This window comes from Zeus faber (genome assembly GCF_960531495.2).
Source record: "Zeus faber genome assembly, chromosome: 1".
Lineage (NCBI taxonomy): Eukaryota > Metazoa > Chordata > Actinopteri > Zeiformes > Zeidae > Zeus > Zeus faber.
In genome coordinates this window covers 1296354-1318145 of record NC_137193.1, presented here as the reverse complement: position 1 = coordinate 1318145, position 21792 = coordinate 1296354, and the positions used below count along the sequence as shown (strand labels likewise).

Sequence of the window (21792 nt, the reverse complement as noted above, 5' to 3'; positions counted from 1 at the left end):
TCGCACGGGGGGAACAGAGAGACGGCGTCTCTGGAGTGTGCGCGGGAAAACACAAAACAAAAGGAAAACCTCCGATCGTTTCAGGCTCGTTTTTGTTTTGCACTAAAGAGGTCGCGACGCAAAGAGTCGAGACAAAATTATCGTTGCTCGGGTCGGTTCAGCCTTTCTGAAGCGAGCTGCTTGGAGCGCTGCAAAACATTGCAGTTCCATTTAGAAAATTAAACAACTGACGTCGTCCAACTAGAACGTTCCACATCCTCTCTGTTTCACTCATGCGAAAAGGCGTCGGCGCGGCGCCCGGGGACGGACTCGGCCGCTCCCGCCTGGTGCCAGTAGCTCGGGCTCCAACGTTCTGCGGCCCCTCTCCTTTGTGACTAACGTGACGTCTATTGAGACGACTGAGAACAAAAGCTCTTCTCACACTGTTGAGGTGTACGCTCTCGTTCTGGTGTGGAATCACGACTAACTCTTTCCCCGCAGCGCTCCCAGGGCTAAGGCTGATATCGCGTGTGAATGCGCTGATGCTTCTTGAGGTTACCGCTGTCATTGAAGCTCCGCCCGCACTGTTCACAGGAGTAGGGTTTCTCTCCTGTGTGTGTGCGCTGATGACTCTTGAGATTTCCCAAATGACTGAAGCGCTTCCCACACAGTTCACAGGAGTAAGGTTTCTCTCCCGTGTGTGTTCGTTGGTGTTGTTTGAGAGTTCCTGATCGACTGAATCTTTTCCCACACTGTTCACAGGGGTAAGGCTTCTTTCCCGTGTGTGTGAGCTGATGTCGTGTGAAGGTTCCTAATTGGCTGAAGCGCTTCCCGCAGTGATCACAGGGGTAAGGTTTCTCTCCTTTGTGCATAAGCCAGTGTTGCTTGAGATGTCCTAATTGACTAAACCTCTTCCCGCACTGTTCACAGGGATAAGGTTTCTCTCCTGTGTGGCTAAGCTGATGCTTCTTCAGGAAACTTGGCGCAGTAAAAATCTTCCCGCACTGTTCACAGTCATATTGTTTCTGGGAAATTAAAGACTTCCCGCAACGGTTACAAGTATGAATTTGTTGTAAGTCCTTCCGTTGCCGGGTGGCTCCAGAGGTTCCCACCGGATGAGATTCCGCTCTGATCGCTCCACTTCCCGGCTGCTGGAGGCTAAGCTCACTGCTTCCACTCTGAACGTAGTAGTCGGAGACGGGAGACGCGAAGGAGGACAGACACTCGGGACAGGAAAATCCCTGAGTAGGAGCCAACTGGGGTTTCTCTGCTGGAAGAAGAGAGGGAGAGAAAGACAAGAGTGGATTATAAAACACTGCAGTCACTGCATCATCTACAGAGGGAGCCCCTTAGAGAGGTCAGCCGGACCGCGTCAGGGGTCCCCGCTGGGGTCTTGCCTGTAATGGTATCCCCTCTGATGACATACTGGATGCGCTGGCACCTAGGAAGACCCCCAAGCGACATTTGTGGAAAAGTAGTCACAATGGTTGATCTGTTTGCCGGGAGAAGCGGAGGCTCGAAGCCGAAAGAAACGTGAGTTAGGGCTGCCCCCTAAAAGTCGACGGGTCTAATCATCAGTCAGAAAGCGGTTCTTCAAGTGGAGGGGTCCTTTATTTGTGTGTTTTTTTACAAGCAGTGACTATGATTGTTGATGACGGCTCTATCTGAGGATGCGGTTCGTATGCGTTTGATCATAGCTGTGACCTGATAACTCGGCGACTGGATAACGGCGGCTTTTGTTTGTTTGCTTTTGTGTCTGCCGCAGTTTCTTCAATCCACGATATGAGAGAGAGATTTCTCTTCTCATAACAGTGAAAATGCTTCTTAGGAAATTAGTTTTATCCCCAAAATGGATGAAAATGATAAATAATCGTGATCACAATGTCGAGCAAAATAATCGCGATTATCATTTTTAGAAATAATCATGCAGCCCTATTTACTGCACATCTGATAGAATAAACATACACATCTCAGATTTTAAATTAACATTGTTTACATAGATGTTTACATTAAAAGCAACACTAGTAACAGTAATATTGTGTAGCTCCCCCTCGTGTCGCCAAAGCAGCTGTGATACGTGGAGGCATGCATCAGACCTCCACCTTCTTCCATGGCTCCATGGTCCAGTTGTGACGCTGACGTGTCCATTGTAGGTGCTTTCAGGGGTGGACAGGGAGCATGGACACTGTGAGCTCCCATATGCAGCAAGCTGCCATGCACTGTGTGTTCTACACCTTTCTATCTATCATTCACTTTTTCACCAATTAGTGGTGAAAAATCCATTGAAGACCTAATTCGATGGAACAACCTACCTATCTCACTAATTGGTAGGATAGCAGCAGAGCAGTGAAAAGGAATATACTACCAAACATAAACTACATATTTTCAATGACCACAGTGCAACCAACAGTACAGTGGTTTAATACTCTAGACTCTCGAGACATTGAACAAACAGAATGTCAGGAGTTATCATTATGTGATCTCCCATTCTTTACTGAATCAATAAGGAAACATAATTTCTTTGAAAACCCATTCATCCAACAACTCTGTGAGCCTGGTGGAGATTCCTCAAACTCAGTGGTCCCACTCCGTCCCCAAACAAATCCACTCCAATCTGGCACAACCCAGATTTTCTGGTTCAAAACAGACCAATAATCTTTAGGTTTTGGAAAAGACCTAAAGATTCTCTGGAACACATTTTTGAAAACAAGTCGCTTACATCCTTCCCAACCTCAACCCAAAGGTATAATATTGTGGCCACGGCTTCCTTCAAATCCTTCATCTACAGCAGTTTCTAAAAGTTCAAATCAAATTGACGAACAACATCCTACTACCACCTCCAATGATTGAACATCTCACTCATATCGGTCATTTAAAAAAAACTCCTTTTCCAGAATATACAAACTTTTTTTTTTTTTTTTTAATAAACAGAAGACACTTTATCTTTACCAACAATGAAATGGGAAAGAGACCTTGCTGTTCCCACCGATATCAACCTGTGGAAGCTTATTTGCAACAACACCTTTTCTATGACCCGCAACTCCAAAATGCAACTCATCCAATATAAGATTTTGCACAGAGCCCATATCACGCAACACAACATGTACATTTACATTTAGTCATTGATCAGATGCTTTTATCCAAAGCGACTTACAATTGTTCAAACACCGACGGACGCAGCCATCAGGCGCAATTAGGGGTTAAGTGTCTTGCTCAAGGACACTACAGCATGCTAGCAGGAGGAGCCTGGGATCGAACCAGCAACCTTTAGATCACTAGACCACCAGCTCTACCTCCTGAGCTACCATCCCCCCGTACAAAATGGGTCTTGTGGATGAAGACGTTTGCTCCCAATGTTCCCTTGATACCAGAGATGACTACATTCGTGCCTTCTGGCTCTGCCCACCTATCCTAGCATTCTGGACCAACATCACCAAGAAGCTATCAACCCTTCTGGGTCGCAGCGTTCCATTCTCCTCGTCTATATGTCTTCTCGGTTACCTCTCCTCAGTCGACCCACCATGAAACACCACCAACCCATTTTGATGGCCTTAACAATGACCAAGAAATCAATATTACTCAATTGGAAAAACAGAGATAATCTCACCACATCCCAATGGTTACATTTATTAATAGAGTACATCTCTATGGAAAAACTATTGCCATCCATTTTCCATCCATCCATTTTCCTCAGCTTATCTTTACATTTAACTTACACTTTAAGCTTTACCTTTCACGCAGCTAAATTATATTTTATTCTCTTAACTGCTATTATTATTATTTAGATTTTTTGTTTATTTAGTAATTTTATATGGTGTGTGTTTTGTCATATATGTCATTGCTGCTGCAACATCGGAATTTCCCTTTGGGGATTAATAAAGTACCTTTATCTTTACCTTTATCTGGTGTTCCTCCACCTTGAGAGAAGCCAGGAGAGTAGCTTCAGCCTTGCAATGGGGCAATAGTGTCACTGAAGAACGTGGTCGGACCGACTGAGGTCAGCAGAGGAAGTAGACCACTCACTAAACACCAAATGATATGAACATCTTCCACTGCTTCATTGGTAGAAGAGGTACAAGTGTTAGATGATGAAGCAGTGCAGGGTCGTGTGGATGCGTGAAGGTGAATGGAAATATGAGATTGAAAGCAGGTGCTGTACCAGACCGCCCTGGAGTGGGCACAGCCAGGAGGCAAAGCTCTCAATTTACCGGTCAATTTTCTGATGTTGACCGATGGTCATCAGCTTTGGGTCGTGATGGATAGAATACGGTGTACAGGCGGCCGAAATGAGGCTCCTTCGCAAGGTCGCTGGGCTCAGTCAACTCAAAGACTAAGCAGGAGATATTGGTAGGAAAAAGAAAAACAGTTACCTGACGGAGGTTCTGTGGTCTCCATCCAACCTCCATCGCTGTCTTCAGTCTCAGGTTCAGGTTCAGGTTCAGGTTCAGAAGAGCGTGAAGAGAGGAGCTGCTCGGCACCACCTGGTTCTAAAGCAGCAGCTGGATCTTCTGGATCTACTTCTACTTTTATTTCTACTACTTGTGTTTCCATCTGTTGAGTTGAGGTGCTGGCTACAGCTTCTGCCTCTCTCTTCACCTCAGTTTGGCGCTGATGAAGCTGGGACCACTGAGCGCACTCTTCATCCTGTTCAGTCTTCACGGGGAACTCCTCCTCTTCCTCTTTAATGTGCGGGGGCCCCGGCTCCTCCTGGCCCAGACCGGGGCCCCGCTCCTGCTGCTCAGGGGGAAGCTCCTCTTTACAGACAGAGAGCTGCTGGAGCTCTGGAGGCAACGCTGACAAACAAACACAGGGAGGAAAACTCAGTCGCCAACACTTTTAGCGTAAAAAATATATATTCTTGTGCAACTGTACACGGTATGCTATCGAGCCATTCGCTACGCCCCCTACGGTTCAATACGCACACATGAACTGCAGTATTTCGATATCAGGATAGAAGTCCACCGGTCGGGCAGTTTACAGGTGCGGCACGGTGTGCCGTAAGTGCTGCTTTCTACTGAATCCACTGTTGGAGCTCCACTGGCCACGTCAGCCGTGCGGAGTCACGCAGCATTTCTAGATTCTTGTGCGAGAGGTGTATTTTTTTTCCTAAACTAAGCAGCCGTTTCCATACAAACACAAGATAAAACTACATAGAAATGTTTTTGTAAGAAGTGCAATCAATCAAGATGTCCAGTCGGAAAATAACCCCTGGGATGGGCGTGTCCCTCTTTATTATGAACTTCTGCACTCGTTCAGAAACAATCCGATTCTTTTGAACGTCTCTTTTAAAGGAATGAAGGGAACCGTTCGCTGGGTGATGAGCCCTTCGTTTTTTGTCAAGTTTTATAGTTTTATGTTGAGTTGTTTAAGGTGGCAAATGTTTCTCACTCTATGTAAAACATGGCCTCAACTGCTCCCTCCCTAGGAGGTGCCCTGGCTGAAAAGGAGCACACCCACTGTCACGTTAGGTTCACAAAGCGGCACAAAGGCAGACACGCACTGGCCTGACTGTGAGGTTGTATTTAAATGTATCTTACAATTATTATTTATGTGTGAAAAATACTCTTTATACCTGTTCTACACAAAAATAACCAACTAAAGTACTGTTTTTATTTTATTGTGAACCGTTCTAAAAATATTATTGTTAATATTTGAATTATCCACTAACCTGACACCCCCCCTCCAATCCAAGTAATGTAAATTATAACAAATCACCAATGAACTTGAACCACCCCCCACAGTCATACACACAGTGTTACACTAGTTATTTACCGACTACTATAAAAACATTTTTTACACCTTTTGACCTAAAAAACCTTTTTTTCCTTAAATATAAAGATACCGAAACCGTACCCTTTGCTGTGGCCCCTAAACCGTGGTACATACTGAACGGTGAGCCCACTGCACCGTGGCATCTCTGATTCTTATGTTGCTTTAAGCATCCTTTACCTTGCTGAATGCTGATTGGCTGGATGTGTGACCGATTCCTGTGTTGCTGTTCTCCTATTGGATGTGTGTAGATGATGGGCGTGGTCAGGGTTCGCCCCTGCAGCTGCGAGATGTGTGTGATCACAATGTAGGGAAGCACCGGCTGCAAGTAACAAGCAAACACACTTTAATAACTAATACTGCACTTTTTGTCTTTTTGCCGGTCAGTGCATCACAAGAACAGGATAAAACAGATAGAAATTACAAAATGCACAATGATTATAAAATGAGGAATTATGAATAAGGGAAATTATAAATATATTTCTATATGTGTGAATGGTACGGACACAAACAGGGCTCTCTATGCGCCCCGAACACAGAGAGCCGCGCCCCAAATGGATAGATTAATGCTACCTGGTGTGTTCTTAGTTTTTATTTGGAGGTGAAAAACAAGGAAAACATTCAGACTTAACAAGCTTGTATGTTGTCATATTCCACCTGTCAGAGCTAAACAATATTGATACTCATTCTATATTCATTTTAAGCAGTTTTTTTTGAAGTCTGGCAAATTTGTAAAAAGAAACTAGGAGTGCTGAACCAGCCATACCTAATGCATGTGATGAGTTGATGTGGTCCAGAAATGCTGAGTTTATTGGGATGAAGAATAATGGATTTGTGCCTTTAATTGCACGCGGACATTGTACATGTCACTGGAATGTGCAGTTGTGTGATCAGGGTCCGGGTGGTTTTAAATGTATTATTTTTGCTGCTTCATGTTTCTATAATCCTCGAGATAAGGTGGTGTCAGTCTGACAGGTTGGTGCCGTAGGACATTGACCTGTGGTCTACTGTAACACACATGAAGTCATTGTTATTTGACCCAGGGTTCATTCTGCCATTACTAAATGAAATTCAAGGACTTAAGTAATTTCCCAAGCACTATCTTTTCATTTTCAAGGACTTCATGTGATATATATATATATATATATGATTGATCTCATTGTCACCTCCTATTATAAGTGTCTATTTCCAACCATGCTGGATTAAATCTATCTATTTCCGTGACATCATCAAAAGGAATTCAGGAAATATTTGATTAGGTTTCGATCTGAATAATAAAACCTGGGGGAACATCACCGCTTTCCAATGATCGCATTTTGGAGATTTTTTTACAGACCTTTCAAGCACTTCAGCACAAAAGTGGCTGTTTTCAAGGTATACCAGAACTTCCATTTCTGAGGACGCAATTCAAGCACCTCAAGGACATGGTGAGAACTGTGTTCACAAAAAAAAAACATGTTTCTCACAACCTGCGATGAAGTCATGTTGCAGATATCCAGCTTCTCCATGTCAGTGCCAGTGATGCTGTCCTGCAAGTGAACACAGGTCAACATCAAGTACAACATTTAGTAACATACCATCAAGTACAACATGTAGTAACATACCATCAAGTACAACATGTAGTAACATACCATCAGGTACAACATGTGACACAGTAGCAAAATACCATCAAGCACAACATGTGGAATGAATGTGGAAGATCACAAGATCACAAGGACAACAAACAGAAACAAAGCTACAGCAGCGGTGGTACAGGGCTCCCTGGAGTCCTGGCAGCTACCCATGACATTTACAAGATCAAACCACAGATCCTCACCCCAATTTGTCATATAGAAAAATAATTTAATTGTTGGGCCATAACGTCGTCCTTATCCTGTGGCGTACGACATCATCTGTGAATTCTGCCACAAAAGGTCAATTATTTGTACATCATAGTGATTACAAGTAACTGAGGTTTGGAAAACATCTTTTCATATTGACATGAAATATGTTGAACTGGGGGAACGTTTCCAACATGTACAGGAAACGCATCACGTAGTCGCACGGTCGGGGTGGACTCAGGCTGGGATAACAAGACGTCATTTCAAATGCGGTCGTGTTACTGCAATATAATCTGTTCCTGGAACATGACCTTGTTCCTGGAACATGACCTTGTTCTTGGAACATGACCTTGTTCCTGGAGTCTCCAAAATGTGAATGGTCCTGCTGAAATGAGCCTCTACACACCGATACGCATGGGGAGTCAACGCTCTCATCCACATTCACTTTGTTCGTAGACGTCGTTTCAATATTTATTTTGTAATTTTTTTTTTGTTTCATGGGTTTTTTTCGGTCATTTTCCTCAGTGTTTTCTTTTACAACAGTATGACTGACCTCTGAGGCTGCAAGTTTGGACAACTGCTTCTCGACCGCCTTCGACTTTCGGCTATTTTTCGGCATCTGGAACAGGAATAAACAAACTTTGTATATTATTTTATATAACAAACAGAATAAATACACATTTCACAAACATAATAAATACACGTTATTTCACAAAAATAATAAATACACGTTATTTTCAATTGGGGATGCAAAATGGAAGGAATTTCCTTCATGGAAGGTTTTTAACCTGAAGCAACGGTCGATTCATTGATAAAGTACAATGTAATGATGTCACCGGGGGGTGGTGCTATGGTGGTGGGGTGGTGCACCACATCATGCACCTCCCCTATTTTGGCGACGCTGAAGTGAGGCGTTAGGAGCCGATCCACGGTGCCTGTTTACATGGTGCGTCAAATTCCTCAGAATTCTTAAGACTTTTCGCCCACGCAGTCTCCCTAAAACCACGTCTAGATCTGTACCTCAAGTAGTCAAGTACTGTACTCATAGCTGTCGAAGCTGGACTCCAGTGTAATGAAAAGACCATCTTGCATTTCTAACACGGTCTCTGATTTGTGGAAGTCATATTCTATTTGTTATTTGCTGGCTTGGCGCGAGGGGCACGAGTTTAAATTGTGAATTTAAATTTGAAATTCTCTGAGATTTTATATTTTGCAACCTCCTCGAATCCCGCGGCCTAAGGAGCAACACGACGCCGCACCCAACACAGGGTTAGAATGTCTCCAATCTCAAAAAGTCAAAAGAGATAGCGTATCAACCAGATGTCAACCAGGTCAGATGATACATAAACACACATGGACACGCCTTGTTTGTAACTTCTAACAGGGGGGTGTCCAAACTACGGCCCGCAGGCCAGCTGTGGCCCCTGGTCCATTTTCAATTGGCTCGCAGCAAATTCGAAAAATATAATGAACTATCGACCACACATAAAACTTGTGCTTGACTGTATTGTACTTCTTAGTTATAACACTAGGCGGAGCTACTGTCTTGAACAAAGCAGCGTCTCGACAAAACAAAAGTTAGCGAGTCCAGAAACACAGCTGTGCGTCAGTTGATGACTTGGTAAACTTGTGCTTTTCAGTTTTACTCGATTGCATGCGATGAGAGCACAGATGCAGCAAACACCGCACAGCTGTTCATTTTTTTGCGGGGAATTGACGGTAACTTTTGCATTACAGAGGAGCTGCTTGTTCTTAGGAGTCTTAAAGGCACAAGAACGGGTCAGGATGTTTTTGAAGCTGTGTCAGATGCAACTGACAAGATGGGACTTAAATGGGTCAAGTTATGTGGAGTTACAACGGATGGGGCTCCAGCAATGACAGGCGGGCGCAAAGGAATGGCCTCCGTGGTGTGCGCCAAGGTGCAAGAGAGTGGAGGTGAGGCTGTTAAAATGCACTATCATCCAACAGGAAGCCCACTGTGCCAAGACAGCGCAGCTTGGCGCCGTGATGAACACTGTTGGGAAACCTCAACAACGTCAACGTAATTCGAGCACGAGGACTCTACCACAGAGAATTTCAAGCTTTCCTATCTGATGTCGATGCTGAATACGGGGACCTACTCTACCCTTCACTGCAGCGGTTTGATTCCCTGAGATCAGAAATCGACCAGTGTTTGAAAGGGAAGGACCGAGCTCTTCATGAGCTGAGTGACCCTTTGTGGTGGCAGACCTGGCTTTTTCACTTGATCCTATCATCTGAACACACTGAACGAGAGCCCACAAGGCAAAGAGCAGCTGGTACCACAACTTTATGCACACATGAAAGCCTTCTGTGTGAAGCTCCGTCTCTGAGACGCAACTTCAGTGTTGCACACCTCCCCTCGCTGTCCAAAATCAAAGGAGCTTTTCCCAAGGCCAAGCTTTCTGCTAAAAAGGGGAACCATGTGTCTGTGACCACATCTCTCGTGACAGAATTCAGTCAAGAGCTTCCAACATTTTTCTACCATTGAGAAAGAAATGAATCTGTTGTCCACCCCCTGCCTGATGGATGCAGAACAAGTGGAAGAGTCTGCGATCAGAACTTATGGAAATGCAGCGTGATGATTCTCTGAAGAAATCAACATCAGCTTCTCTCCCATCGCCTTTCCCACTGATGTGTCCTCTTCATACCGGGCTGTGAAGGGGGATCTCCACCCTGACTCACAACCAATCTGAAGCTGCTGTTTTGACAATGTGCTGACAGCCATTTTTGTCACAAAATAAATGTCAACCCATTCATGGAAAGCTGTGACGGAGGCTGTTTTTATTATTTAAGCAGATTCAATTATCAAGCGTTGTTTACCTACGCTTGATTGGTTATACTAACTTTAATGCACTCGAGCTGAGGCAGCACACCCCAACCCCAACCCTCTAGGGAGTGGCCCCGCCCTTCGCATATTGTTCTGCATGTGGCACTCAGCGGAAAAAGGTTTGGACACCCCCGCTCTAACCCTGCAGAGCGATGCAGCCCCGGCGTGTCCGTATCTGAACGTGTACCAACGTTCAGATACTTCTGGGCAAATTCTGGTGGTTTTCAACTAGTTCCCGCTTCGCATGTGGATCAATTTGAGTCAAACTTGAACCACAACGTGTCTGCGGCGTCCCAGCTCCACGAGACCTCAACCGTGGTCGTGTTCCAGACACTTTTAGCCCCAAAGGTGCCAAGGAGAAGATTAATAAAAATCCTAACAACGAAATAAAAAACAGTGATTTGTTCTAGTCTAGTTTAAAGTGCATTTGTTGTTCCGTCGTGGAGGCCGCTGGTGTGTAACGCAGCCGGAGGAATAAAGAAGGAAGGTAAGAAGGCAGAGAAGCAGCTGATTTCCTGAGGAGTCTGCGCTGTAAATTCCACTAAATACATCCTGTGGACGTTCACTTTACAATGTCTTTCAACGTTCTGATGGACCCAACCGTGTGGCGCAAGTGCTAACACTAGGCTAATGCTTACGCTAGGCTAACGCTTACGCTAGGCTAACGCTTACGCTAGGCTAACGCTTACGCTAGGCTAATGCTAACACTGAGCTAATGCTTACGCTAGGCTAATGCTTACGCTAGGCTAATGCTAACACGAGGCTAATGCTAACCCCACGTTAGTGCTAAGCCACTGCGTAGACACAGCTGGGGACTGGAACAACTCAACACCAGAAAGTCACTTTACCTTGCACCATAATTCACTTTAACGAGGCGGGTCCGGACGACGCGTGCGTAGTGCAGACCCAGCGCGGTTTCGGACGACGCATGCGCAGTCCCGACCCGAACGCCGGTCCAGACCTGAAGACGCAGCAGCGTCAGAGCGACGTGGTCACAACGGTTGTGACGTCACTCAGCGTTTGCGTCGAAAGACGCAGGGTGTGCACCTGCAGCACTGTTCTATCTATGCGAGTTATTTCATATACACACACACGCTACTCACTAAAAGTTCTGGATATTTGTCTTTCGGGTGAAATTTATGGAAAATTTAAAAAGTTGACGCTCCAGTGATATATGATGAAAGTAGAGCATTTAAGTAGAAGATACAATGGTGATTTCCTCATCTCAAACTATGTATTGAAACAAAAGCCAACAACAGTGGTGGGTTTACCACAACAACAAATGTCAACGTCTCAATAACTTGTCATGTGGCCTCGAGCATCAGTTACAGCTTGACAAGGACGTCTCAAGCTGTTCACAAGTCGACTTATTGTCTGCTGAGGCCTGGCCCCCCACTCTTCTTGAAGGGGGCCCTCAGGTCATTGAGGTTCTTGGGTACAGAGTTAGGAGCCTCTACACGGCCACTCAGCTGGTCCCATAGGTTTTCTATGGGATTCAGGTCTGGAGAAAGTGCAGGCCACTCCATTTGAGGTGCCCCAGTCTCCAGCAGCCGTTCCCTAATGATGACACCTCCATGAGCTGGAGCGTTGTCGTCCATGAAGATGAAATGAGGCCTGTGTTGTTCATGCAGGGGCACAATGACTGGATGAATGATGTCATTCAGGTAGTATGGGCTTGTCACTGTACCATTCACAAAGTGTAGGGCAGTTCTGTATTGACTAGACACACCTGCCCACACTGTAACACCACCACCACCAAAGGCTCGTCTGGTGACAACAGTGGCTGATGCGTAGCGCTCTCCTTGACGTCTCCATCATTTCTGCTCCACGTGAATGGACTTTCATCAGAAATCAGCACTGAGGCCCCTGGCCCCTCGTCCAGCGTCAACGCTCCCTGGCCCCTGCAAGACCATGATGCCTGTGCCTGGTGAAACAAAAATAAAGAAGAAACAGTCTTTATTCATCACACACACACACACACACACACACACACACACGCTTTGATGGTGCTGGTGAAACGGTTCCTCTGCATTGAACCATCCTGGCTTGTCCTTCCTCCGGGGCCACAGCCAGGAGCAGTGGGCAGCGTACGTGGACGCGCCCGGGGACCAGGTGATAAGTGTCAATCGCTGGTCAGACCATGATGGGTGCATGTTTTGTTTTTTTTAGTGGGGGTCCTTACTGACGTGAGGTGGAGGAAACCCCATGTGAGCACGGGGAGAACATGCAAACTCCACACAGAAAGGCTCCTGTTTGGGAGATAACCCACCGGAGCACGGTGCCAACAGCGCCCCAGGCGGGAATCGAACCCAGGACCTTCTTGCTGTGAGGCAGCAGTGCAATGCACTGCGCCACCGTGCCACGATGGTGGTGGGGTCAGGTGCCCTTGCAGGTGGTCTAGCACGCAGACCACGCTGATGTAAATGGTTTTGAATGGTCTGATGTGACACTTGGTGCCTCTCACCTTCCTTAAATGTGTCTGGAGTTGAGTGGCATCATCATGCGGTTGCGCAGGGCACTGTTCACAATGAAGCGCTCATCAGTGTGGGATGTGGCCAAAGGACGTCCACTTCTATGTCTTTCTGTGACTCTCCCAGTCTCTGTATCTCTGTTGCAACCTGCTGATGACACTCTGTGACACTCTAAGCTCAGTGGCCACTTCGCTCTGACAACATCCTGTTTGAAGGTGCTGTTGATCAGTTGTTAGTTGTGGTCTTGGTGTCATGATGTCAACATGTGAACAGCATGATGAAGAGGACTGTTTAAATACCAACTCTAATTGAACCAGTAAATGTATTGGTCCATTCATGGATCAAACACCTGTTGTGAATTTTTCCGTTCAGCTCCTTGTTAGAGAACAGCAAGTTGTGCAAAAAGTACTGAAACATTGAACAGTTGGACATGTGCATTCACAAGTTTAGAGAAGGTCAAATTAAGTTCACCTGTAAAGGTTATAGTGCATTTTAGTGTTCCGCGATGTCCCGGAGGGCCTGGTCATGTTGACCAAGCAACACTTCTTGGTTGTGGAGTGCGCGGCGGAGCCCCTCTGTGTCGGCTGGGTTCATGTTTTATGGCCAGACCATACTGTCACGACCGGGGCCAGGAGGGACCCAAACGCACGGCACGGGGAGATGGGAGGCAGACGAAGGAAGTTTATTAGCCCACACGCTCAGGTAGGGGTGGAGCAGGGCTGGGCAGGGATGATGATGATGACCGGGAGGAGGGGTCCAGGGTCCGGGTGGAGAGATTCAAGATTCAAGATTTTTTATTTGTCACATACATATACATACTTCCATACATATATGCAGTGAAATGTAATCAAGGACCTGCTGACCTTGGAGAGACGGGGAACATGGCTGGACGGAGAAGGACGGACAGCCTTGGTCGACGGGCGGAGACCTGAAGGTAAGGGGAAGTCAAAATAAAGAGACATAGACTAGAGACTTGAAACAAGCACTAGGAGCCAGTAGATTTACAACTCGGGTAAGCTAGTTGACGGTGGGCAATGAGTGACTGGGAAGCTGAGACTAAATACTGTGTGGAGTGATGGAGGAAATTCCACATTCACAAAACATTTATAAAATCCAAACCTCAACCACACAACCACATCCGAACCAAAAAGCACTGAAGACCTAAAGTGACACCAGACCCCCCATGTTGTTCTGTCCATGCACTTCCCCTGCTGGACGCCTGACGTCACTGATGCCTTTCTCACTTTCCTGTGTTGATGTGTCTTTGTTGTTCTGTGTTTGGAATGTTTTTCAAAAGTTTGTGATTCGAAAAGATGTGAAATGTCACATTGTTGTCACGTTATTGTCACGTTTCCACGTAATTGTCACATTGTTGTCACGTTGTTAACGATTCAAGATTCAAGAGGTTTATTTGTCACATACATATACATACTTTCATACATATACATACTTTCATACATTGGTGTCACATTGTTGTTACGTTGTTGTCAAGTTGGTGTCACATTGTTGTCGCGTAGTTGTCACATTGTTGTCACATTATTGTCACGTTGTTGTCATGCTGTCATGTTATTGTCATGGTATTACCACATTGTTGTCACGTTGTTGTCACATTGTTGTCACCCTGTTGTCATGTTGTCACATTGTTGTCATCTTGTCGTCACCTTGTTTTCATGTTGTTATCATGTGTCCACGTGTTGTTGTCACGTGGTCACGTTGTTGTCACCCTGTTGTCATGTTCTCACATTGTTGTTATCTTGTCATCACCTTGTTTTCAGGTTGTTGTCACGTGTCATGTTGTTGTCACGTTGTTGTCACATTGTTGTAGTGTTTTCCATGAACAACTGCAGGGTCCTCACAGCAGGAAAGGAACCAGAGCTTTCCTGGAACCTGGATAATCCTTGAAGGTTTGCTGGTAATTCCTGGAAAACAGGAGGGAAGGTGCGATCTAATGAATATAAATATGCATAATTCATATTAAACTCATAGAAAGACAATATGTGAAGTTGAAAAAACCTTTCTTGAAAGAAAATGAGATTTTTCCAGGTTCGTGTTCCTTTTTTTAAAAATCTTTAATCTTTAATCTTTTTTTTTATTTTTTAAAAAGAGAAGTTAAATATTCCCGTTAGATTACATGGGACAATTCAGTTCACTTGCCGAGGCGCTGAACAGCGCTAAACAACGCCGATCGAGAGTCCAGGTGAAGATCATTGCTCCATTTTCCATGTGATGTGAAGTCACAATGTGGAACCGTTTTGATAGAATTCAAACTTTAAATCGTACGTGTTTTACAGACACAAGGAGACAAAGTTGTGGAGGGCAGCGCGTACTGGACTTTTCCGTGATGATAGTCAGTTCTCCCACAGCGACGCTGAGAACAACAGCGCTGCTGAACGTAATATTACTCCGGACTTGGAGATCATATTCAAGGGTTCTCATCTCGGATCTTCTTCATGTTTCCTCATCAAGGTTCCTCATCTAGGTTCCTCATCAAGGTTCCTCATCTAGGTTCCTCATCTCGGATCATCTTCTAGGTTCGTCATCAGGGTTCGTCAACTAGGTCCCTCATCTAGGATCCTCATCTAGGTTCGTCATCTAGGTTCCTCATCTTTATCCTCATCTAGGTTTGTCATCTAGGTTCCTCATCTTTATCCTCATCTAGGTTTGTCATCTAGGTTCCTAATCTAGAACCCTCATCTACGTTCCTCATCTAGGTTCCTCATATAGGATCCTCATCTAGGTTTGTCATCTAGGTTCCTCATATAGGATCCTCATCTAGGTTCGTCATCTAGGTTCCTCATCTTTATCCTCATCTAGGTTTGTCATCTAGGTTCCTAATCTAGAACCCTCATCTACGTTCCTCATCTAGGTTCCTCATATAGGATCCTCATCTAGGTTTGTCATCTAGGTTCCTTATCTAGGTTCCTCATCTAGGTTTGTCATCTAGGTTACTCATCTCATATCCTCATCTAGGTTTGTCATCTAGGCTTGTCATCTAGGTTCCTCATCTAGCATCCTCATCTAGGTTCCTCATCTAGATTCACCACCTAGGTTTCTCATCTAGGATCCCATCTAGGTTTGTCATCTAGGTTCCTCATCTAGGATCCTCACCTTGGTTCCTCTTCAAGGTTCCTCATCTTGGATCCTCATCAAGGTTCCTCATCTAGGTTCCTTATCTAAGTTCCTCATCTAAGTTGCTCATCTAGGTTCGTCATCTAGGTTCGTCATCTAGGTTCCTCATCTAGTATCCTCATCTAGGTTCCTCATCTCGGATCCTCATCTAGGTTTGTCATCGAGGATTCTCATCTAGGTTCCTCATCAAGGTTCCCCATCTAGGATCCTAATCTTGGGTCGTCATCTAGGTTCTCAGCTCATATCCTTATCAAGGATCCTCACCTAGGTTTGTCATCTAGGTTCCTAACCTAGTACCCTCATCTAGGTTCCTCATCTAGGTTCCTCATCTAGGTTCCTCATCCAGGTTCCTCATCTAGGATCCTTATGTAGGTTCCTCATATAGGATCCTCATCTAGGTTTGTCATCTAGGTTCCTCATCTAGGATCCTCACCTTGGTTCCTCTTCAAGGTTCCTCATCTAGGATCCTCATCTAGGTTCCTCATCAAGGTTCCTCATCTAGGTTTCTCATCAAGGTTCCTCATCTCGGTTTCTCATCAAGGTTCCTCATCTCGGTTTCTCATCAAGGTTCCTCATCTAGGATCCACATCTGGGATTTTCATCTAGAATCCTCATTGAGGTTCCTCATCTAGGATCCTAATCTAGGTTCGTCATCTAGGTTCTCAGCTCGTATCCTCATCTAAGTTCCTCATCTAGGATTCTCATCTAGGTTCCTCATCTTGTTTCCTCATCTAGGATCCTCGTTTAGGTTCCTCATCTTGGATCCTCATCTAGGTTTGTCATCTAGGTTCCTCATCTAGCATCCTCATCTAGGTTCCTCATCTAGCATCCTCATCTAGTTTCTCATCTAGGTTTGTCATCTAGGTTCCTCATCTATTTTCCTCATCTAGGTGGGTAGGTAGGTGCTCAAGGAACTACACTTTGCCAGACCCGCCCGGTCTGTTTGACGGTCACGTCTGGCTCATGTACGTCAAACACAAGAACTCATCTCGGTTCCTCATCTAGGATCCTCCTTTAGGTTCGTCAACTAGGTTGCCCATCTAGTTTCCTCATCTAGGTTCCTCATCTAGGATCCTAATTTTGGGTCGTCATCTAGGTTCTCAGCTCGTATCCTTATCAAGGATCCTCACCTTGGTTTGTCATCTAGGTTCCTAATCTAGTACCCTCATCTAGGATCCTCATCTAGCTTCCACATCTGGGATTTTCATCTAGAATCCTCATCGAGGTTCCTCATCTAGGATCCTAAACTAGGGTCGTCATCTAGGTTCTCAGCTCGTATCCTCATCTAGGTTTGTCAACTAGGTTCCTCATCTAGTATCCTCATCTAGGACCCTCATCTAGGTTCCTCATCTTGTTTCCTCATCTAGGATCCTCGTTTAGGTTCCTCATCTTGGATCCTCATCTAGGTTTGTCATCTAGGTTCCTCATCTAGCATCCTCATCTAGGTTCCTCATCTAGCATCCTCATCTAGTTTCTCATCTAGGTTTGTCATCTAGGTTCCTCATCTATTTTCCTCATCTAGGTGGGTAGGTAGGTGCTCAAGGAACTACACTTTGCCAGACCCGCCCGGTCTGTTTGACGGTCACGTCTGGCTCATGTACGTCAAACACAAGAACTCATCTCGGTTCCTCATCTAGGATCCTCCTTTAGGTTCGTCAACTAGGTTGCCCATCTAGTTTCCTCATCTAGGTTCCTCATCTAGGATCCTAATTTTGGGTCGTCATCTAGGTTCTCAGCTCGTATCCTTATCAAGGATCCTCACCTTGGTTTGTCATCTAGGTTCCTAATCTAGTACCCTCATCTAGGATCCTCATCTAGCTTCCACATCTGGGATTTTCATCTAGAATCCTCATCGAGGTTCCTCATCTAGGATCCTAAACTAGGGTCGTCATCTAGGTTCTCAGCTCGTATCCTCATCTAGGTTTGTCAACTAGGTTCCTCATCTAGTATCCTCATCTAGGACCCTCATCTAGGTTCGTCAACTTGGTTCCTCATCTAGAATCCTCATCTAGGTTTGTCTACTTGGTTCCTCATCTAGGTTCCTCATCAAGGTTCCTCATCTAGGATCCTCATCTAGGTTCGTCATCTAGGTTCCTCATCTTGGTTCCTCATCTAGGATCCTAATCTAGGGTCGTCATCTAGGTTCTCAGCTCGTATCGTCATCTAGGTTTGTCAACTAGGTTCCTCATCTAGGTTCATCATCTAGGTTTGTCATCTAGGTTCCTCATCTAAGTTCCTCATCTAGGATTCTCATCTAGGGTGCTCATCTCGTTTCCTCATCTAGTTTCCTCATCTAGTTTCCTCATCTATTTTCCTCATCTAGCTTTGTCATCTAGGTTCCTCATTTAGTATCCTCATCTAGGTTCCTCATCTAGGTTCCTCATCTAGGTTCGTCATCTAGGTTCCTCATCTTGGTTCCTCATCTAGGACCCTCCTCTAGGTTTTTCAACTAGGTTCCTCATCTAGGTTTGTCAACTGGGTTGCTCATCTAGGATTCTCATCTAGGTTCCTCATCTCGGTTCCTCATCTAGGATCCTCCTCTAGGTTCGTCAACTAGGTTGCCCATCTAGTTTCCTCATCTAGGTTCCTCATCTAGGTTCCTCATCTAGTTTCCTCATCTAGGTTCCTCATCTAGGTTTGTCATCTAGGTTACTCATCTCGGATCCTCATCTAAGTTCCTCATCGGGGTTCCTCATCTAGGATGAGGATCTGCTGTAGGTGGAGGTAGAGGAGGTACCTGTGGTTTTAGTGGAGGTGGAGGAGGTAGAGAAGGGGACCTGTGGAGGTGGTGTAGGTGGAGGAGGTACCTGTGGTGGTGGTAGGCCCTGGGCCCGATGGAGCAGAGGGTGAAGAAGGCGAAGGAGGCGCTGGGCAGAGACCAGGAGGCCACAGCGAAGCCCGTCCACTCCAGGATCTCCCCCAGGAAGTTAGCTCCAGAGACCAGCTCAAACATCCCCCCTGGAGAAGACACAGAGTACTGCACTACCTCACTGAGTACTCCACCATCTACTGTGGCAGTACTGTGTAGTGCTACATAGTACTGCAATACTGCGTATTACTACCTTGAGGGATCCTGTACACGCTCTCTCCAGGCTTCCTCAGGTTGCGGAGGATGGAGTCACTGTGGATGTTTATGGCCATACCAACGAAGAAGAGCAGCAGCCCTGAGGAGAGGAGAGGAGAGGAGAGGAGAGGAGAGGAGAGGAGAGGAGAGGAGAGGAGAGGAGAGGAGGACTGTGTATTGTGTTATGTCACTGTGTACTGTGTTATGTCACTGTGTACTTTAGAACTTGAAACTGAACATATTTACCTCAGTATCCTCAGGAGATTTAAGCTTCTACACCACTTCATTCCAATGTTTTATGTGTCAAACACTTTATTTGTATATGTGTATCTATGTGTATATCAGTATATGTGTATATCTGTATATATGTATATTTGTATACATATTATGATGATACCACTACAACTATTCTATTGCATATGAGCATCTACATGAGCTTCCTTTATGAAGTATTATGTTAGGAAGTACTTTTACTTTGAATACTTTAAGTACATTAAAGAGCAGGTGCTTTTAAACTTTTGCTGAAGTAGGAATTGAAATGCGGGTTCAGGGTACCTGTACTCGCTATTTGTGTTTCACTGCAGTAAAAGCTTGGAGTCAGAGCCACACACTCAGTATGAAGTATATTTGTGTTGCATGAGGGGCCACCTACCGGCGGCCAACCGGGCCTGCAGCACCCGGTCGGGGGCCTCCAGGGTTTGGTAGCGGGTGCAGTGCAGCAGCTGGTGGCCCTGCAGGAAGCCGTTGAGGGAGCAGAAGGTGGCAGCGCTCAGCACAATGGGCAGAGGGCAGGGCCGGCCCCGGGTCCGCAGCGAGAACACAAAGGTCCTGGGGGACGGGAAGACCACCGGGGTCAGGGGTCCGTACTGGGGGCCACGCAGGCTTTCAGCCATCCACTCTCAATTAATCGACCGGTCGATCGATTGAGAGTGGATGGCTGAAAGAACACCCCCACGACCCCCCCCCCCCACACACACACACACACACACACACACACCTGTGGAAGTAGTGCAGGCAGAAGGTTCCCAGCAGGAGGCCCCTCCCCAGGCCAGGCCGGGAGTTGGTGCAGAGCAAGAGGAGCAGGGGGACGAGGAAGGAGGGCAGCTCCTGCAGGAACCAGGCCAGCCGGGCCGGGCAGCGGGCCCCCGCCGGGAGGCCGGGCCGGGCGTAGCGGCCGTAGCGGCCGTAGCGCGTGGGGGTCCTGCTCTGATGAGGCAGCAGGAGCAGAGCTCCCACAAGAAGACTCCAGCTCAGGAGGTCCACCAGCGTCTCCCTGCACTCCATGGTCAACTGCTGAGTGGGAGAGGGGGAGAGAGAGAGGGAGAGGGGGGGGGTGGAGTTAGCTGGAGGCTTCAACACACGTTCTGCATTTGTACACTACACCATCATTCAGTTGGACAGCAGGTCTGCCTGTCTCTCTGTCTGCCTGCCTGCCTGTCTCTCTCTCTGTCTGCCTGCCTGCCTGCCCTGTCTGTCTGTCTGTTCACCTGCTTGTAGTGAGGGCGGTTCAGACACATCACATCTCAACATGGATCCCAAAGCTTAGCTGAGAACAGTGAGGTATGATGTTTGTATCCTCCACATCCTGTTTGTATCCTGCACATCATGTTTATATCCTCCACATCCTGTTTATATCCTCCACATCCTGTTTGTATCCTCCACATCCTGTTTGCATCCTCCACATCCTGTTTATATCCTCCACATCCTGTTCATATCTTCCACATCCTGTTTATATCCTCCACATCCTGTCCATATCCTCCACATCCTGTTTATATCCTCCACATCCTGTTTGTATCCTCCACATCCTGTTTGCATCCTCCACATCCTGTTTATATCCTCCACATCCTGTTCATATCCTCCACTTCCTGTTTGCATCCTCCACATCCTGTTTATATCCTCCACATCCGATTTGTATCCTCCACATCCTGTTTGTATCCTCCACATCCTGTCCACATCCTGTTTATATCCTCCCACCGGGAAGTGCTCTGTCCAGGCTAGGGCCTGCGTTCCAGGGCCCCTGCGTTCCTGGGCCCTGATCTGGGCCCGCCCTCATCAAGGTTCCTCATCAAGGTTCCTCATCTAGGATCCTCACCTAGCTTCCTCATCTGGGATCTTCATCTAGGATTCTCTTCAAGGTTCCTCACCTAGGATCCTCATCAAGGTTCCTCATCTAGGATACTCATCTAGGGTGCTCATCTCGTTTCCTCATCTAGTTTCCTCATCTAGTTTCCTCATCTAGGTTTGTCATCTAGGTTACTCATTTAGTACATTTACATTTACATTTAGTCATTTAGCAGACGCTTTTATCCAGGGGATGGTGGCTCAGGCGGTAGAGCTGGTGGTCTAGTGATCTAAAGGTTGCTGGTTCGATCCCAGGCTCCTCCTGCTAGCATGCTGTAGTGTCCTTGAGCAAGACAATTAACCCCTAATTGCTCCTGATGGCTGCGTCCGTCGGTGTTTGAACAATTGTAAGTCGCTTTGGATAAAAGCGTCTGATAAATGACTAAATGTAAATCCAAAGCGACTTACAAGGGAGAATAACATTCAGCTACATTGCGACAGAGATTAGTGTAACAACAACATTGGTGTAACAATAAATACTGCAAGGTGGTGCTAAGTAATTGTAGGTTAGGACAGGAGGTACTCACTGAAGAGCTGGGTCTTCAGGTGCTTCTTAAAGACAGAGGGAGGTCCCCGCTCTGGTCATTTTTG

General features: G+C 46.0%; 2 protein-coding genes across 2 annotated transcripts; both read right to left on the bottom strand.

Moving 5' to 3' along the window:
- Window positions 1-233: 233 nt before the first annotated feature.
- On the bottom strand, window positions 234-8187 carry LOC307239208 (uncharacterized protein; the record flags this gene model as incomplete). Its single annotated transcript, XM_080012533.1, has 5 exons — window positions 234-1249; window positions 4350-4772; window positions 5929-6070; window positions 7218-7277; window positions 8122-8187. The coding sequence occupies 5 exons, from the start codon at window positions 8185-8187 to the stop codon at window positions 492-494; spliced, it is 1449 nt and encodes a 482-aa protein (XP_079868659.1). The 3' UTR covers window positions 234-491.
- A 6552-nt stretch (window positions 8188-14739) lies between these two features.
- On the bottom strand, window positions 14740-20364 carry LOC307239200 (3-oxo-5-alpha-steroid 4-dehydrogenase 2-like; the record flags this gene model as incomplete). Its single annotated transcript, XM_080012520.1, has 5 exons — window positions 14740-14806; window positions 18824-18974; window positions 19079-19180; window positions 19733-19908; window positions 20078-20364. 5 exons carry the CDS (start codon window positions 20362-20364, stop codon window positions 14740-14742), a joined length of 783 nt encoding a protein of 260 aa, XP_079868646.1.
- Between the last annotated feature and the right edge of the window lie 1428 nt (window positions 20365-21792).